The sequence below is a fragment of the Colletotrichum fioriniae genome, assembly GCF_027942845.1.
Source record: "Colletotrichum fioriniae strain IMI 355084 chromosome Unknown scaffold_9, whole genome shotgun sequence".
Classification (NCBI taxonomy): domain Eukaryota; kingdom Fungi; phylum Ascomycota; class Sordariomycetes; order Glomerellales; family Glomerellaceae; genus Colletotrichum; species Colletotrichum fioriniae.
The window spans coordinates 1,656,784-1,672,842 of NW_027076845.1; the positions used below are offsets into that span (position 1 = coordinate 1,656,784).

At 53.8% G+C, this 16,059-nt stretch overlaps 6 protein-coding genes across 6 annotated transcripts; 2 read left to right on the forward strand and 4 right to left on the reverse strand.

Annotated features, from left to right (window-relative positions):
- Positions 1-33: 33 nt before the first annotated feature.
- Positions 34-2,302, reverse strand: TPD3 (protein phosphatase 2A structural subunit; the record flags this gene model as incomplete). Its single annotated transcript, XM_053194279.1, has 8 exons — positions 34-387; positions 438-775; positions 828-928; positions 980-1,239; positions 1,292-1,783; positions 1,836-1,987; positions 2,041-2,146; positions 2,237-2,302. The coding sequence occupies 8 exons, from the start codon at positions 2,300-2,302 to the stop codon at positions 34-36; spliced, it is 1,869 nt and encodes a 622-aa protein (XP_053048129.1).
- A 1,729-nt stretch (positions 2,303-4,031) lies between these two features.
- Positions 4,032-6,033, forward strand: FRS1 (phenylalanine--tRNA ligase subunit beta; the record flags this gene model as incomplete). The annotated part of the gene is made up of 3 exons (XM_053194280.1): positions 4,032-4,084; positions 4,178-5,911; positions 5,988-6,033. 3 exons carry the CDS (start codon positions 4,032-4,034, stop codon positions 6,031-6,033), a joined length of 1,833 nt encoding a protein of 610 aa, XP_053048130.1.
- Positions 6,034-6,920: 887 nt separating this feature from the next.
- On the reverse strand, positions 6,921-7,391 carry N0V96_007892 (uncharacterized protein; the record flags this gene model as incomplete). The annotated part of the gene is made up of 1 exon (XM_053194281.1): positions 6,921-7,391. One exon carries the CDS (start codon positions 7,389-7,391, stop codon positions 6,921-6,923), a length of 471 nt encoding a protein of 156 aa, XP_053048131.1.
- A 6-nt stretch (positions 7,392-7,397) lies between these two features.
- YMR1 (phosphatidylinositol-3-phosphatase ymr1) lies at positions 7,398-9,845 on the reverse strand (the record flags this gene model as incomplete). Its single annotated transcript, XM_053194282.2, has 2 exons — positions 7,398-9,737; positions 9,831-9,845. The coding sequence occupies 2 exons, from the start codon at positions 9,843-9,845 to the stop codon at positions 7,398-7,400; spliced, it is 2,355 nt and encodes a 784-aa protein (XP_053048132.1).
- Positions 9,846-11,101: 1,256 nt separating this feature from the next.
- Positions 11,102-12,098, forward strand: RPS3 (40S ribosomal protein uS3; the record flags this gene model as incomplete). Its single annotated transcript, XM_053194283.1, has 2 exons — positions 11,102-11,124; positions 11,339-12,098. 2 exons carry the CDS (start codon positions 11,102-11,104, stop codon positions 12,096-12,098), a joined length of 783 nt encoding a protein of 260 aa, XP_053048133.1.
- A 1,108-nt stretch (positions 12,099-13,206) lies between these two features.
- N0V96_007895 (uncharacterized protein) lies at positions 13,207-14,842 on the reverse strand (the record flags this gene model as incomplete). Its single annotated transcript, XM_065758158.1, has 7 exons — positions 13,207-13,696; positions 13,756-14,047; positions 14,101-14,352; positions 14,416-14,506; positions 14,594-14,619; positions 14,681-14,724; positions 14,826-14,842. The coding sequence occupies 7 exons, from the start codon at positions 14,840-14,842 to the stop codon at positions 13,207-13,209; spliced, it is 1,212 nt and encodes a 403-aa protein (XP_065613300.1).
- Between the last annotated feature and the right edge of the window lie 1,217 nt (positions 14,843-16,059).

The following is a 16,059-nucleotide window of genomic DNA, read 5'->3' on the forward strand; positions in this document are numbered from 1 at the left end:
AAAGATTGGGAATTGCTTCATTACGTCTCTCATCTATGGTGATGTATTCATAGGTTCGCCAGAAGAAGGTCCAGACACTTGGTTCGCAGACGTTGTCGCAAAGTACCGCACGTCGACGTCGTCGTCCTTCTGCAGCTTCTCGAGCTTAGGAATGACGCGTGTTTGGATCAGCTCCATGCCCCTAGAAGATGCGGTGAAGCTGCCGCCCTCCTTCTCCAGGGAGTAAATTGTGCCCTCTTCAGGCAAACGGCGGAGGACGTCAATCAGAACGCCATATGTCTTAGCGACGTTGAAGCGAATGTTGGGAATCTCATCGTCGACGAGCTTGTCCAACATGGGCAGGATCTTGTCAGCAATGACATCAAGGCTCACAACAGAAGCAAGGGTCTGCAATCATTAGCATCTCTAGTACGACAGAGGCGAGGACCTCAACTTACGGTGATGGCGAAGGCGGTTGTCATTCGGTAGAGGTAGTTGGGATGGTTGCCCATGGCCATAACCTTGGGAATGATCGCCTCGCTCGCCCACTCGACTCCAAAAACCTCTGTAAGCTTCTTCAGGTTGTGCGTCGCCGCCTCGCGAATTGAGAAGACGGTATCGCCCAACCAGCTCATGCAGAGGTTGCTCAACTTCTCATCGAAGAACTTAACTCCGAGCTGGCTGGCAAGAAGAGGAATGTACTCGATGATGGCCAGTCTCACACGCCACTGCTTGTCCTCAGCAAGCTGCACAATAGCGGGCAAAAGAGACTGGGAGAGCAAGTCAATGCCGATGACTGCAGAGGGGTTAGTAAGAAGATGCTTTTGTTTCATGAAGCTAGCACATACCCTGGTTGACGAGCTCAAGCTTGGAAATAATGTGGAGGCGAACCTCGGGGAACTCGTCCTTCAGCATTTGCAAGAACATGGGCAGGAGGTGGTCGATAGTTCTGTGACAGGTTAGTCGCTTGTGGCACAGGTGTAGCCTTTATAGAACCTACTCTTGCTTTCCCAAGATGGGTGCGAGACCGCTGATCTGAGTACCGAGAGCAGCTCTGACATGCTGGGAGGTGTCGGAAACGAGATCCTCCACGCTGCTCATGATATCATTCAGTAGGACAGTGCGGTCAACAAGCGCACAGAATCCTGGTATTTGTCCAGCGATCGCGGTTCGGACTTCTGCCTCGTTGTCCTTGAGGAGCTTCACGAAAGACGGCACCAGATCCCTTGAGACGACTTCCTCATCAACAGCCTTGGAAATCTGCTTGCGCATTAGCGTGGCCCTCCATACGAGCGTATTTGTTTCTGCCAACCTTCTCAAATCTGTCTGCAATCATGTACCGAACCCTCCAGCTCTTGTCCTCGATCAGGTTTCGCAGAGAAGTGAGTAGAACGCCGTGACTCGACTGCTGCTCCTTGGGTACGACCTCGGCGATGGAAATGAGGATCTCGACGGTAAGTAGGCGGACGCTGTCCTGGTCGTCCTGGGCGAGGTGCTGGAAAAGGGGTATCATCTCTTCAACAACAATAGCGGCCGGCATCTCCTTGACGAACTTTGCCAGGTTAGTGGCAGCTTGGCGTCTGACCATGGGTGTCTCATCGTGGACAAGCTGTCCAAACTGCTTTCGGAGGTCTTCTTGAATGCCCGGGGACACCTTCTTGTAGGGTGATGTGTACAGACCGCAGCCAGACACCTTGGAAGTGAACCAGTCTGCTTTTGAAAGTCGGATGGTCAAGGGGATGAAGTATTCTTCGACTTGCTGGGAGGACAACTCCTCGCAGATCTTGTTGAGGGACTCGACGGCCTGCTTTGATTAGGCGATGTGACTGGCGGGTGGAGCAGGGGGCAATAGCTACCTTGTCCCGCACGACGGGCTCCTCGATGGCAGCGAGGTTCTCGAGGGGGGAGAGGAGGACATGTCCCCATTGGGCGCCTCCGACATACTCGATGAAGTTGCCCAGCTCGCCGCTGAGAGCAACTAGCACCTCATCCTCGTCCTCAACGGACTCTGATTAAAAGTTAAGATATTGGCTCATGGAGGGATGGATGCGCTAGACATACCGTCGAGGAAGGGAATCAATTCCTCACGCGTGCGCTCGGCGCCTAGGGCGAGGGCGATGGTGGAGAGGCGGTGGATGGCATTGAGACGCAGGAGGACATCGTCGTGCTGGATCGCGAAAGGTTAGCAATGTATTGTGCGCTGGCGGCTGAAGGCTGACGTCGGGGCTGGGCTAGACAGGCAGAGTCACCGCCATACCTTTAGCTCGTCGATGAGGACGGCGATGGGGTAGAGCTCGTCCTGGGTATTCGGCGCGTCTGCCATGGCGAGCGAGGTTGCGCAGGCGCGTCTATCGATGGGAGGGTCGGATGATGTTCAGGAGAGTTGACGTCGTAGTTGTGAGCGATCGGAGTGGATCGCGTGCGGGTGATGCAATGGGTTGGTTGAGGGCGAGCGGCGGTCGTTGTGGGATTGGGGGGGCTCTAAAATCTGAGACGACGCAACCGGGATAGTGGTATGGCAGATATTATCAGGAGGTTGCGGGCATGCAGACCATGCCAACGATCCGACGTCAGGTTGGCGAAAGGCACAGCTAGTTGTCGTGGTGAAGTTCGTGTGGCAGTGGTGGAGGAGAAGCGTGGTCGGGTGTTGATTTGAGATAGATAGTGGGAGCACGAGGCATGGGAAGGGAAGTTTGACGTGCTGTTTCTGAGGTTCGTCTTTCGCTTCTGCTCCAGGTCCTGTCCCACCCGACCAGAAATGGGCTACCTTACCGCACCTAAATTATCAGCTGCGGTGGCCACCTCAGTCGTTAGGTGATGGGCAACAGCATTTCCAGGCGCCTACGAGAGCCTGTATCTGTGACCGCCTTGGGCAAGGTCTGGCAGAGGGGAGGTACGTACCTTGGACTTCTTGGTGGTGGATGTCGTAAGGCAGGGGTGCAGTAGCCAGGAGGAGGTGCTCTTTCCTTTCTTCTGATGAGGGGCTGTCTGCTTGCTGTTTGCTGCTGCATCTTCGTAGCAGCTGAAAAGCAGATTTGCAGTACCTTAGGTAAGGTACTAACTGACGTATCGCTCTTCCAACTTCCTCACGTTCCTTGGAACTTTCTGCGCCCTCTGTCGCCAATGCAATTAGCACCATAGGTAGCACTCTCCTACCTATGTTAAGACATCTTGACTTTCAAGTCCGGCTTCATTCCATCTTGGCCTGATGAGATGTTCCCCGGGTGACCAGCCAAGGAGGGGTCATCCAGCATGCAGCTAAGCTCCCTCACCATAGGTACTTAGTATGCACCACGTTCATGGAGGAGGGGATATGGGACAGCTACATCATATTTAACGTCTTTCCGAGTCTGGGTATTCGGAAACGCATGATTGTGATTGAGGCACTAAATCGGAATGCAGCACTTTCTGCGCTGCGAGATATTCGACCACCACCTAAAGTGCCTTTCTTACCTTCAGTCACAGCCGTAGGTAGCTAGATACGAGCTGTCAGTGAGGCACCTGCCAAACTTTCCCGTTACCAGCAAACAGCTCAGGTGCCGATGGCATGTCCCTCCCACCTTCCACCAGCGGCGAAACATGTCGTGGCTGAAATGTGCGCACGGCTGTGTGCACTGGCCGCCAGCTGTCGATGGGCCTGCACCGAAGAGGCATATGGTGATTTATGGCTTCCATTTCTCCTGTCTGCGATGTGCTGTGCTGCTGCCCGTCCCGGTGTCGGTTGACACGGACCACTCTCTTACATCGGACCCTGGAAAATTGAGATGCCGAGTGCGACCGCTGCTTTTGCTGTCCCTCAACCCCGCAGCCCCTCCAACGGGTGCGATAAAGCCGAAATGACTCTTACCTTCAGCTTAAAGCAGCAACTTCATCCCGCCCCGGCGAACCTTCCATGCGTGCATGCAGTCAGTTGCTTCACCTCCGTGTATCCCCAAAATTTCTGTGACTCAAGGCCATATTGGAGACGGAAATTGATCATTGCTTGAAGCCTCTCTTGCCCCTGACGCCAGCCAGACCTCTGCAACCTCGAGAGACTCTCGTCAATCCTCACAATGCCTACCATATCCGTCAACAAGTACGATTTGTACAAGGCCCTAGGCCAAAAGTGAGTTGCGCCGTGCTGGCATCGTCCACCCCGATCTGGACATCTTGACCCCGCCATCCCCAGACTGCCTTTTGCTGATCGTTAGCCGCACAGCTTCACCACTCAAGAGTTCGAAGACCTATGCTTCGAATTCGGCATCGAGCTCGACGAGGACACCGAGAACGACGACCGACCGATTGTCAATGGCGTGCAGGAGCCGCCCCAGCTGAAGATCGAGATCCCCGCCAACCGATACGACATGCTGTGCTTCGAGGGTATCGCGCTCATGCTCAACATCTTCAGAGAGAAGGTTGCCGCACCCAACTACAAGGTCGTAGAACCCAAGAACCCCGAAGCCTCCGTCATTACCGTCGCCCAGGACACCAGCAAGATCCGACCCCTCGTTGCTGGTGCCATTCTCAGAAATATCAAGTTCACCCAGGAGAGTTACGACTCCTTCATCGGCCTCCAGGACAAGCTGCACATGAACTTAGCGAGACAAAGAACATTGGTGGCCATTGGAACCCACGACCTCGACACGATAGAAGGCCCCTTCACATATGAGGCCCTGCCCGCCAAGGACATCAAGTTCAAGCCCCTGAACCAGACCAAGGAGATGAACGGCGAGGAGCTGATGCAGTTCTACGAGAGCGACAAGCATCTCGGCAGGTACCTGCACATCATCAAGGATTCCCCCGTCTACCCCGTCATCTACGACAAGAACAGGACTGTCTGCTCGCTGCCGCCCATTATCAACGGCGACCACTCCAAGATCACCGTCAACACCAAGAACGTCTTCATCGAGATGACAGCGACGGACGCCACTAAGCTCGATATTGTCTGCGACATGATGGTCACAATGTTCTCACAGTACTGCTCCGAGCCCTTCACCGTTGAACCCGTCAAGATCGTTTCCGAGCACAACGGCGCATCAAGAACGACACCAACCCTCGCCCCCCGCACCATCGATGTCGAGATCGACTACCTCAACGCCTGCACAGGCCTTAGCGAGACACCCGAGAAGATGTGCCAGCTCCTCAACAAGATGGCGTACATCGCCAAGCCCTCCGACAAGGACAGCAACCTTCTCAGCGTGTCAATTCCCGTCACCCGTGCTGATGTGCTCCACCAATGCGACGTCATGGAGGACCTGGCTATCTGCTACGGCTACAACAACCTTCCCAGATCTTCCCCCAATAAGAGCGCTACCATCGGAGCGCCTCTCATGATCAACAAGCTCGCTGATATCGTGCGGACAGAGGCCGCCATGTCTGGCTGGAGCGAGGTTATGCCCTTGATTCTGTGCAGCCACGATGAGAACTTCGGCTGGCTGAACCGCAAGGATGACGGCAAGACTGCTGTCAAGCTTGCCAACCCCAAGACCGCCGAGTACCAGGTTGTGCGGACATCCCTGGTTCCTGGTCTTCTCAAGACCATCCGCGAGAACAAGAAACACAGCGTCCCCATTAAGATCTTCGAGTCAGCGGACGTCGTCTTCAAGGACGAGTCTCTGGAGCGTAAAGCTCGCAACGAGCGCCACTTCGCTGCTGCCTGGTACGGTAAGACCAGTGGTTTCGAGGTTGTTCACGGTCTTCTGGACCGCGTTCTCTTGATGCTCCGTACAGCTTTCCTCACTCATGACGAGGGACTGAAGGCAGGCAAGAGCGTCGATTTCAAGGTCGTCGAGAACCCCAGCAAGCCTGACGGCTACTGGATCGAGGAGATTGATGAGGCCACCTTCTTCGCTGGCCACGCGGCTGCCATCTACCTGCGCCTGGGCGGCAAGGAGGCGCGCATCGGCGAGTTCGGCATCTTGCACCCTACTGTGTTGGAGAAGTTTGACTTGAGGTAATACCGCACAGCCCTCCCCCTCTTCCCTCTTCAATCACGATAAATCACCATTGGATGCTAACGTTGACGACAGATACCCTGTGAGCACCCTCGAGATCAACCTCGAGGTCTTCTTGTAGTGATGAAGCATGATGGGATATGGGCATGATGAATGGCTACGGATACTTTTTCAAAAACGTAAAAAAGGCTTTGCTAGACGTAAGGCGGTCGGATATAGACTTTTTTCTTTACACTAGGCGAGCTAGATGAGGCAACGGGCACCCAAGAATAACAAAAAAAAGATCAAACAAGATGAGGAACCCATCGTGACCTGTTTACTGAGTGCTCAGGGTAGGCTTCTTATAAGCCATGAAAGCTTGATATGCCATACGCGTCTGGCGGCCATTGCTTGTCATTGCGTACATCATTACGGGAACGAAGGTTAACTTCAGACTGATTAGAATTATGGAATCGAGAGTACACAGGAGTTTGAAAATCCAAGTGGATCTATATGACGGACCCCCAAGCCTCTCCATCTCTCTCCCATCTCTCGTCTCTCGTTTTCTGTTTTGCTCTCTTGTCTCCCTGTGCGTGCTTCCATTCACGCAAACTTTTCTCTTGCCCCATGCCCCTCCAAACCGCGTGGCTGCCGTATGAACGAACCCATTTCATCCCCTTATCCCGTTTTGAACCCTCCCTTTACCAGTCTTGCTTGGACGCAAAAAGTTTGTCTTCAAACCATACCTCTTGGACGCCGGAAAACAGAGCTCGGGGGAAAAGAATTGCTGTGTATCCAGCATGACGAAGGTCAAGAGCAAAAGGGGCGAATGCGTCAAAAAAGAAGAAAAAAGTCGTAATAATTGTACAAAACTCCGGCTCGCTGTCATGAAAAGCCGTAAATCAGTTCGACCCCTCCGAAGCAAACGTGTACGAATTGCATTTGCTGAGAGACCCCATTTCTTTCGTGCCCTTCGTAGTCGCGCGGTGAAAATGCAGCGAGTCCATGCTAAACTCCTGAAATGTCGAACTAGAAAGTCTTGTGCGGCTGGTGGCAAGGAGTTACAGATCCGCCGTTCTCGGCAGATAGGTCCTCCGTGCTCGAGTTCACCAAAATGAAGTTACCAACATCGGCGATATCCTCCGTCGAGACACGATCGAGAGAATGAACCGAGAACGTGTCGAAACCAGCGCAAATGTCGGTTGACGCATCTCCAGTGACACAGACGCCATCATCATCGCGGGCGATATTGTCAGCACAGGCATCTCCATGAGGGGTGTCCTCGGCTAAACCATCGGTCAAGTTTGACCAGTCTGTGCTTAAATTGGCGACGTTGGCGACGGCTTTGGTACCCCATTCCCAGATTGTTGAATCGCCCCAGTTGCTCAACGTATAAGTTGAGTCAGCCCAATTCTCCTGGTAGAAGAGCTCGGCGTCGAGTTTCATTGTAGCACTAGTCACCTCGACGGTGTAAGGTGCTTCGTGCATTCGTTCGGACATGACGCCCTATGTCATCTCCCGGAGCTCTTGCTCGCTGCGACTTGTAACCCTCGAAGTGGAAGCAGGACTGGCGTTACGTCCGGCCAGATTGTTCAGCATTCCGCTGACGTTTTTGCCGATGTTCAAGCCAGCGATTCCATCCCTCACTGCGCTGAAGGCATTGGAATTTTCTGCCGACACACTCCGACGCAGAACGGGGGCCTGTCGCTCTTGATAATTTGGCGTCAACGTAGTGTGCGTGTTCTCTACACCTCCCAGAACCGACTGGCTGGTAGGGAGAGATGGCGGCTTGGGACTTGCGGTGGATTGGGGCGGGGTACCAGGCTGGCTATTTGCGTAAGAATCCTCCGTAGTTGGGTGCAACTCGTTCATGGCCGTGGCTCTGTTGGCTGCAGCGGTCGCCACAGCGTTGAGATGCGAGTTCATCTCCTCGTCGGTCCGATTGAAGAGTTGGTGCCACCAGCGGATGTTGCTCATATCAGGCACTATGATGCGGCTGCGGCCCTTAACATACTCATCGAAGGTCGGATCATAGTCCTTGTTGGTGAACTCTGGCTTGCGGGACAAGAAGTAGTCCCAGACCGAAGAAGTGCGCTCAGAGGCTCGAGCCTCGTGTCTTTGCTTCTCGGAGTTGTAGAGGAAGGTACCATATTGACAGGAGTAGAGATGATAGATTAGTCGACGAAGGAATCTCTCGTTGAACTCAAATTTGGCTGGGTTCTGGCGGAGAAGCTGATAGACGCAGTCCACAAATTGGTGGAACACAGGGCTGACCATCTTAGGAACAGTAGCCTCGTCTTTCGCGACTTTTCCGGTAGAGCCTTCGGTAATGGCATCGAGTTCAGCCTTGTCCTCCTTGCTGGGATTGAACAGCTGCCTGGCACCAGTGAAGACGTTCTGGAAGGCATCTGCGCGGCCGTCATTCTCTCCAGGCTGAATGGTTGAGCCTGCCATCGAGTCGTTCTGGACCTTGAAGTTGTCCTCGTGGTTCAGGTGGCCACATCGAAGCCTAAACATATGGCCAAAGGCAAGCCAGTCCTTCTCGACAAGGACAATGAACCCTTCGATAGTTCGGAAGAAAGGGTCCAACATGATCTGTGCAAGAGCACTAAGCTGACTGGTTCGGTCCCAGCCATCGGAGCAGTGAATGAGGACGTGTGATTGCTTCAGCCATACTTGCTTGGCGACGATATCAGCTCCATTCAAAACAGCTTGCGTGTGTTTCAGCCAGTTGGTTGCAGCCAGGGCGTTCTGGTCGGGAGATAGAGGAGACAGGTCGGCATCCTTGAGACAAAGCATAACGCTCTCCAACGACTTTCTCATCACATGGATGTTCTCGATGTTCATGAAGGCTTTCTTGGCACCTGGGTAGCGGTCCATGGGCTCTGACCCCATTCCTCCAATCTGATTGACCATAGCATTCACAGTAGGTCTGGCGTCGACAATCATGTTGGCTTGTTGGGCACCATAGATGAGGCGTTTGCCGTTTTCATCAAACATCTTGGGCTCATCGTCTGCGACAATCTGCTCAGAGAGCTCTCCATCTGTGGACGACTTTTCAGAGATATCTGACTGGCTCAGGCGAGGAGGCTGGTCTTGGTCAATGCTGCTTCGGGGCATGATGGGTGCAAATGAAGCCAATACGAGCTTCTCGTCTTGCACATTGTTCTTCCTGGTAATGCCTGAGAGAGGCTGCGAGCTGCGGGTGATAGTACAGTTATTGTCTGCGTGAATGTAACTCAGGGCCGGAATTCTGTGTCTAGAACGATACTCCTTGGCATATTTCAAAACGTTGTCTGAGATGCAAGAGGGGACCACCAGAACGGCGGGATAAGTGTCGCAGAAAGTAAAGTCCTTGTTGATATTGGTGATTCTCCATCCCTTGTCCGACGACTTCTCGCTAATGCCCTGGCGCCGGAACTCGGCTTTGGGGTCGTAGATGCTCCAGCCATTGATCTGTCGCTCGGCCTTGGAGGGCTTGTGGCTGAAAGCAAAGAGCCTCTCGATGGTGCCCAGCTTGCAAGTTCTGAGCTTCACAAACTCAAAGACGTCCCGAGCGACGTTATTGTCCTCAAAGTTGAACGTGACAAAGATGAAGTCACGACAGCGGATGCGGATAGAGCTGTGGATGCCATGGGTTGGAGGCAGGAGTCGGAGTATGCACTGCGATAGAATAGGATAGGTGATCCATGATTCTCGAGGTTTCGGGGGAGGTTTATCGGCTTGATCGGCGGTCTGATTCTTGAGAGGAGGTGGTGGCGCGCAGAAGACAAGGTGGAAATCGGTCAAGCGCAAGGTGCCAACCGAGGTGAGTCCTCCGTTGATGCACTGGACGTTTTCGACTACCTGTATTTTTGCAATCACAGCATGATCAGCCTTCCCCTTTCATGCCATATCGCGTGAGAGAATTCAGTCTGTAAAAGAAGGCGCATGGCTTACCTTCCTAGCCTCCATGATGAAGTGCAGTGTGGAAGATGATGCTTCTTTGAGCTACTAGAGCATGGCCGCGCGCAAATGCGGAAGGTCCGGGACGTAAGTGTTTGTAGGTGAATAAGTTCACTGGAAGAAGAGCAGCAGAAAAGCTGCGCAACTTCCGTAAAGGTAGAAAAGTTGAATAGGAAAAAGAAGAGACCAAAGAAAATCAATGCAACCACACGATGTTGGAGGTCGGAGGGTTGGGCTGGGTAAGGTTTGGAGGCAAGGTCAGGTAACGTGGGGAGGGACGGTTGCGGTTGTCAGGTCAGAGGTCGGCTGTCTGGGGTTGATTTTGCTGCTGCGCAGTCGCAAAGAGCAGGAGCAGCAGGAAGAGAAGGAACGGCTGATCCACACCATCTACCTGGTCCCTTAGCTTAGCGCGGGGCTGAGAACAGAGAGGCGACGTCACGGCTTTCAGAGTCAGTGCTTGAGTGCCCTCTTGCAGACAGGAAAAATTGGGTGATGTAGCCTTTTCTTTCCCCAAAGGAACTTGAATACGCTTTCAAGAAGTTAAACTCTTAGATGATCATGGACTACCTACTAGATACTATCTGATGATTGTTATATAAGGTCTATCTGCTGAATTTATCACGAAGAGGCAAGGTAGCAAAGTTTTGTGTATGGGAATGTATCGCACTTTGGTCTGGATCCCAAGCATCAAATGTCACCCACCTGACGCTCTCAGCTCCCCTGTGACCGTCACCGTCGTGGCCAGCACGCTGCAAGCCTGCAACCTAACAGGGGACCTCCAAATTCCCGCGACTCTGGTCCCCACCAGGCCGAAGCTGGCCCCTTGAAACCCCACTACCGGCCGACGGAGCTCTCTCTCCCGATGGCCCGATGATCAGCCAGCCAGCACGTGCAAAGCACTCGAATGGGGTACGTATCGATTTTGCTGACCACCTGGGCAGACGGGAGGAAAATGCACTTTACGCCTGGCAGGCCATCACAGCTGGCAAGTGGGGTCCGAATGGCGCGTCTCGATAAGAGTAGAGCACAGACCACAAAAGGCCAAAGGTTTCCCCTTATCGCCCGCCTCTCTAGGGCACACAGAATTTGCTCAATTTTTGCAGCGCAAAATCGATCCGGGGCACTGACGATTGGGCAAGTGTGGACTACTCGAACAACCTCACTTCTCAACCTTCCGCCCCTCCGCCGAACGAAACCGTCGACACTCCAACAATTCGTCCAACTATCCCCCCCCTCTCGACAAACCCGGGCACACGAAAGTCAAGATGGCTGTTCCAGGCACTCAGATGTAAGAATTGTCCTTCCTCTGTTTCCAATGGTGGCTTTACCTCTGCAACATTTCCTCGAGATCCCTCCTTCCCGCCTATCGCCTAAATTTCGCCAATTTCGAATTCCCCCCGATGGATGGAAATGCTCTGCGGGATGGGAATGTTGCGAGGAAAACAAATGAACATTTGGAGGAACAGTCTTTGCTGATGATTCGTCTTTTTTCCCCCATATAGCTCCAAGCGCAGAAAGTTCGTCGCCGATGGCGTCTTCTACGCTGAGCTCAACGAGTTCTTCCAGCGCGAGCTGGCCGAGGAGGGCTATTCCGGCGTCGAGGTCCGCGTCACCCCCACGGTAACCGACATCATCATCCGCGCCACCCACACCCAGGAGGTTCTCGGCGAGCAGGGCCGCCGCATCCGCGAGCTCACCTCGCTCATCCAGAAGCGCTTCAAGTTCCCCGAGAACTCCGTCTCCCTCTACGCCGCCAAGGTCCAGAACCGCGGTCTCTCCGCCGTCGCCCAGTGCGAGTCCCTCCGCTACAAGCTCCTCAACGGTCTCGCCGTCCGTCGCGCCTGCTACGGTGTCCTCCGCTTCATCATGGAGTCCGGCGCCAAGGGTTGCGAGGTCGTCGTCTCCGGCAAGCTCCGTGCTGCTCGCGCCAAGTCCATGAAGTTCACCGACGGCTTCATGATCCACTCTGGTCAGCCCGCCAAGGACTTCATCGACCACGCCACCCGCCACGTCCTCCTCCGCCAGGGTGTTCTCGGCATCAAGGTCAAGATCATGCGCGGCTCCGACCCCGAGGGCAAGGCCGGCCCCCAGAAGACTCTCCCCGACGCCGTCTCCATCCTCGAGCCCAAGGAGGAGCAGTCCGTCGTCCAGCCCATGTCCCAGGACTACGGCGCTAAGGCCGCCCAGGCCCAGGCCGCCGCTGAGGCGCAACAAGCGGAGCAGCAGCCCGAGGCTGGCGAGGAGGCCGAGGCTCAGTCGTAGGAGACTGGCGAGCTGCAGGTTTCTTTCGAGCAGGCTGACTCTTCCAGCCCCGCCGGTTGGTAAACACACAAAAGGGGACTGGAAAACTGTTCAGCGTGAAGGGGGGATTTTTCGAGTCTGCTTCTTTTTTTGTCGCACGCTTCTGTCTTCTAGTTCACTCTAGTTTTCTTCCAATACCAGACTAGGGGAATACAAAAAACGGGGTGTTTCGCGCGAAAAGACCAGCAAAAAAGGGAGGACGGGGGTGGAATAACTACTCAGGCGTCTTGATCAACATTTGCATTACTCTGCGAAAGGGAATTCGGATAGTTGCGACTGGCTTGTAATGGTAGAACAAACCATGAAATGAGCAACGAAATCATTAAAAAAGTAAACCGCATGCCCAATACGTGACGCCATGTATAATCCACGGGCCTCGAGCAGAGGTCCTGCCATCTAAGCGAGGAGCCACCTCACTGTCATCTGTACACATTGTCTACCGCAGGACTGCAAACTGCTTCTCCTCGCCAATTCGAACACTATGTTGCTACATGATAGCGAATTGTGGTCGGTCCATGATGCTCAATTCGCGAGGCTCTAGGCCTCAGCCTACGTCTATGGTTTGAAATGCTTTGGACAGTGAACAGAAGATGCCAGTCTCCAGGCGAACCAGGGTGTGCCTCTCCCTCTCCCTCTCCCTCTCGCCCACATACACCTCTCTCCCATTCGCCTTGCCCTTAATCGTACAACAAGAGGTGCTTTCCGCGCACCCAGTATCCATTGGAAACCCCGATAAACGCCCCCAAGTAGTGATCCCTCCCATTGCCCAGTGAATACTCCTCGTGCCGTGGCAGAAGTGAAATAGTGTAGGAAAAAGCTCGATTCTGGGTTTTCCCTTTGATGCTTTCCCCTCCCTCACTCAGGGCGCGCGCCTTGTTCCGTGGGTCTTTGCCTCTTTCATGAATCCGATCATGTCGTGGAAAACTTCTCAGTCATTTGACTTTCGCGAAAATGTACAATGCTGCCCCCATTCGGGCCCCTGGTAAGAAATGCTTCGAAGAAAAAAGACAATCACCGCCTCGGCGTTAGCCGACAGCTAGAAAACAGACGGTTTAATCCTCCAGGTCCCTCATCTGTCGGACCTCTGGTTCTGAAGCTCAATTGTCTCATTGTATGTTTTCGAGTGGCCGTTGGCGGACCCGTTGGCTCTGTGGCGGTCATTCTCGTCGTCGCTCTCGTCGGCTAGATCGGTGAGCCCGAATTCGGCACCAGCCTCCTCATCGTAGGCCCTCATCAACCCCGTTGTATCGCCGTGACGGCTGCCAATGCTCATCCGGTGGGGATCTCCACTCCGGCGTGCCTGCATACTCAAACGAGTCTGAATTGTAGAGATCATATCCGTGCCGGTGGCATCGTCGCCGCCGCGGCCTGCAACATACTTGTGTCCGTTCGGGTCCGATCTCGACAGGTTCAATAGGTAGACGCCGGTGAAGGTAACCAGGAAACCGCAGAGAAGGGATATCGTGTTGACCGTGTCGGTAGTGTTGAAACCGCCGAAAAGGATGAAGGAGGCGCATAGGGTCATTGTCGTGAAGGTTACGTAGTAGAGAGGGTTGACACTACATGGTCACCAATTAGCGCCATTTGGCAATCACAGGCTCGGCGTTCTTTGACTTACATGTTGGTGGGGAACTGAGCAAGAGCCTTGTTGAAGTAGTTCATCTGCGTCAGAATACAAACGGTGGTGAGGATCATGAAAACGTAAGTCGAAGGGTGGCTGAACTGATTGTTTCCGGCGAAGGTGAGCTTGAGGGCGATTCCAAAGGCCTTGACAGACATGACCGAGACTGATCCAACCGTTGAGCAAATGGAGAGGTAAATGATCGGGTTCTTCTTTCCGTGGAGCGGCGCGACTCTGTAAATCATGACGACTGCGAAGATGGTAACAGTGAAGGCGTATAACAAAAAGCCTGACAAAGAGATTAGTTCTCAGTCGCATTGTTATGCAGAATTGTCGACATACCCGGCTGAATAGCGTAGTGCAGGATCTGGTCAACAGTCTGGATATCTTCATCTGGAGGCGCATGCAGCACAATGATGACGGCGCCGATTAGACAGATTGCACTGCCCAGGCGACCCAGAACTCCAAGCTCTTCCTTCAGGAAGTATGAACCCAGAACAGCACCGATCAGGACAGAGAGAGCTCCAAGAGGTGTAACGAGAATGGCTGGCGCGAATGCATAGGCAGCAAAATTGCAGATTTCTCCAACGACCACTACGCAAGTGTTAGCCGTTTCGTCGCCTTTCGTCGAGGGTCGAGGTCCTAATGCAGACTCACAAGTTGAGATACCAGCCCACCAAACCGGGCTCTTGAGGTATACGAATCCGTCACCCTCGAAACCGTGACGTTCTTCTGCTTGCATGAGACCCTAAAGTTGAGGATTAGCTCCCGTTCGTTGTAAAGCCAGTTGTAAGTAGTGCCAAGGGCTACGCTGGCGATCGGGAACCGCGCGTACCTTTTTCGTAACCACGAAACTAATACCTGTGAGGCGATCATTGTCAGCGATGTAGCCTACGAGAAACCATGGAAGAGTAATGCATACCAATGGCTAAACTGGATGCCATGGCGAGGCCTAGGCCAATGTATCTGCGCGGGTGGTCTGTCAGCGATTTCGGGTTCCGAGGCCAGGTGGACGTATGGGCAGGGCCTGGAGGGCGACCAAAAGGCCGACCAAGTCGCAAACGTACTTCTCGTCCAACATCATCTTGCCACAAAAAAATGAGCGCGTCGACTGCGACGGACAGCGAAAAGAGCGTCGGTGGTAATTAGAGGTGTGCGCCGAGGCAAGTGCGGTCGCTGTAGAGAGTGTCGTGTCCCGTGAAGGGAAGCTTGCGAGGCTCGCGCCGGGCGAGTTAGAGAGATTTGGAGTGGTAGGTCGAACCTCGTCAGCAGCGACACATGGAATCTGGGACCCGGGGGACTCTAGGTAGTTGGGGAGTCGCAGTTGAGCAGAGAGTGAGGAGATGGGCGCTCGTGATGGATCGTGGCCGTTCGTCGTCGGGTTCGAGTGGAGGGGATTCGAAGCGAGTCGAGGGAGTCGTCGTGGTCTTGGTGTCAATGAGAGGTGTGTCGGGGTCGGGGATGGTTGGTTGGCGCAAATGGAAAGCCGAAAGGGGAGGGAGAGTGTTTCGTGGGATTTTGCAGATAAAACTGTGAGAGCGGTACGTAGCGTGACAGGTACCTTTCGAGGGTTCTCGAGGTGCGGCAATACCGTAAGGCGAGGCGATGCAGAGGCAAGCAAGGTATTGGCGGTAACGGAAGGGCAAGGTATCTTTTGCTGCGTCGGTCGATAAGTGAGGTACGTCAGGTATCCGTCCAGTACTCCGTATCTTGGTGTCAAGAGTGTGTAGATAGGTACCTTTTCTTAGGTAAGGCAAGCAAGTGGTGGGAATCTGGAAAGACAGAGGTGCAGGAAAAAGGTGGTCTTGTCTGACTTCCCGGTGGGTAGGTGCGTGTCGAGGAATGCCAACCAGCCAGATAGGGACAGGTTTGAGTTTCAGAGGCCCCTGGGAAGGGTTGAAGAGGTGCCCTGCAGCGAGATGTGAAGCAGGTCAGGTCACCTAGGTATCTGATCCATACAGACTGAGGTGTTTGGTATTGCTATGCTCCCAATCACTTTTGTCCATTACCTGGCAGGTAACCCGGGTATCGCACTCCTGTGCAAACCTGGTCTGGCAGATTAGAGCGTACGCGTTCTTCACGATAGCGCACTTTCTCTTCTTCTTTTTCCTCGTGCTATTCAGCTGGGGTCGTCGTGGTGCTCAAATAGTAACTAGGCGAATAACTACCTAGCGCTACCATTGAGAGGTACCTGTGGAAATACAGACCCAAAAGGTGATTTTGTACCTAAAAATACCAGACGGGCCTGCGCGAAAGGACGGGAACGAACTTGGCCGCGGACGCCAGACTTGTTGAGTGCAG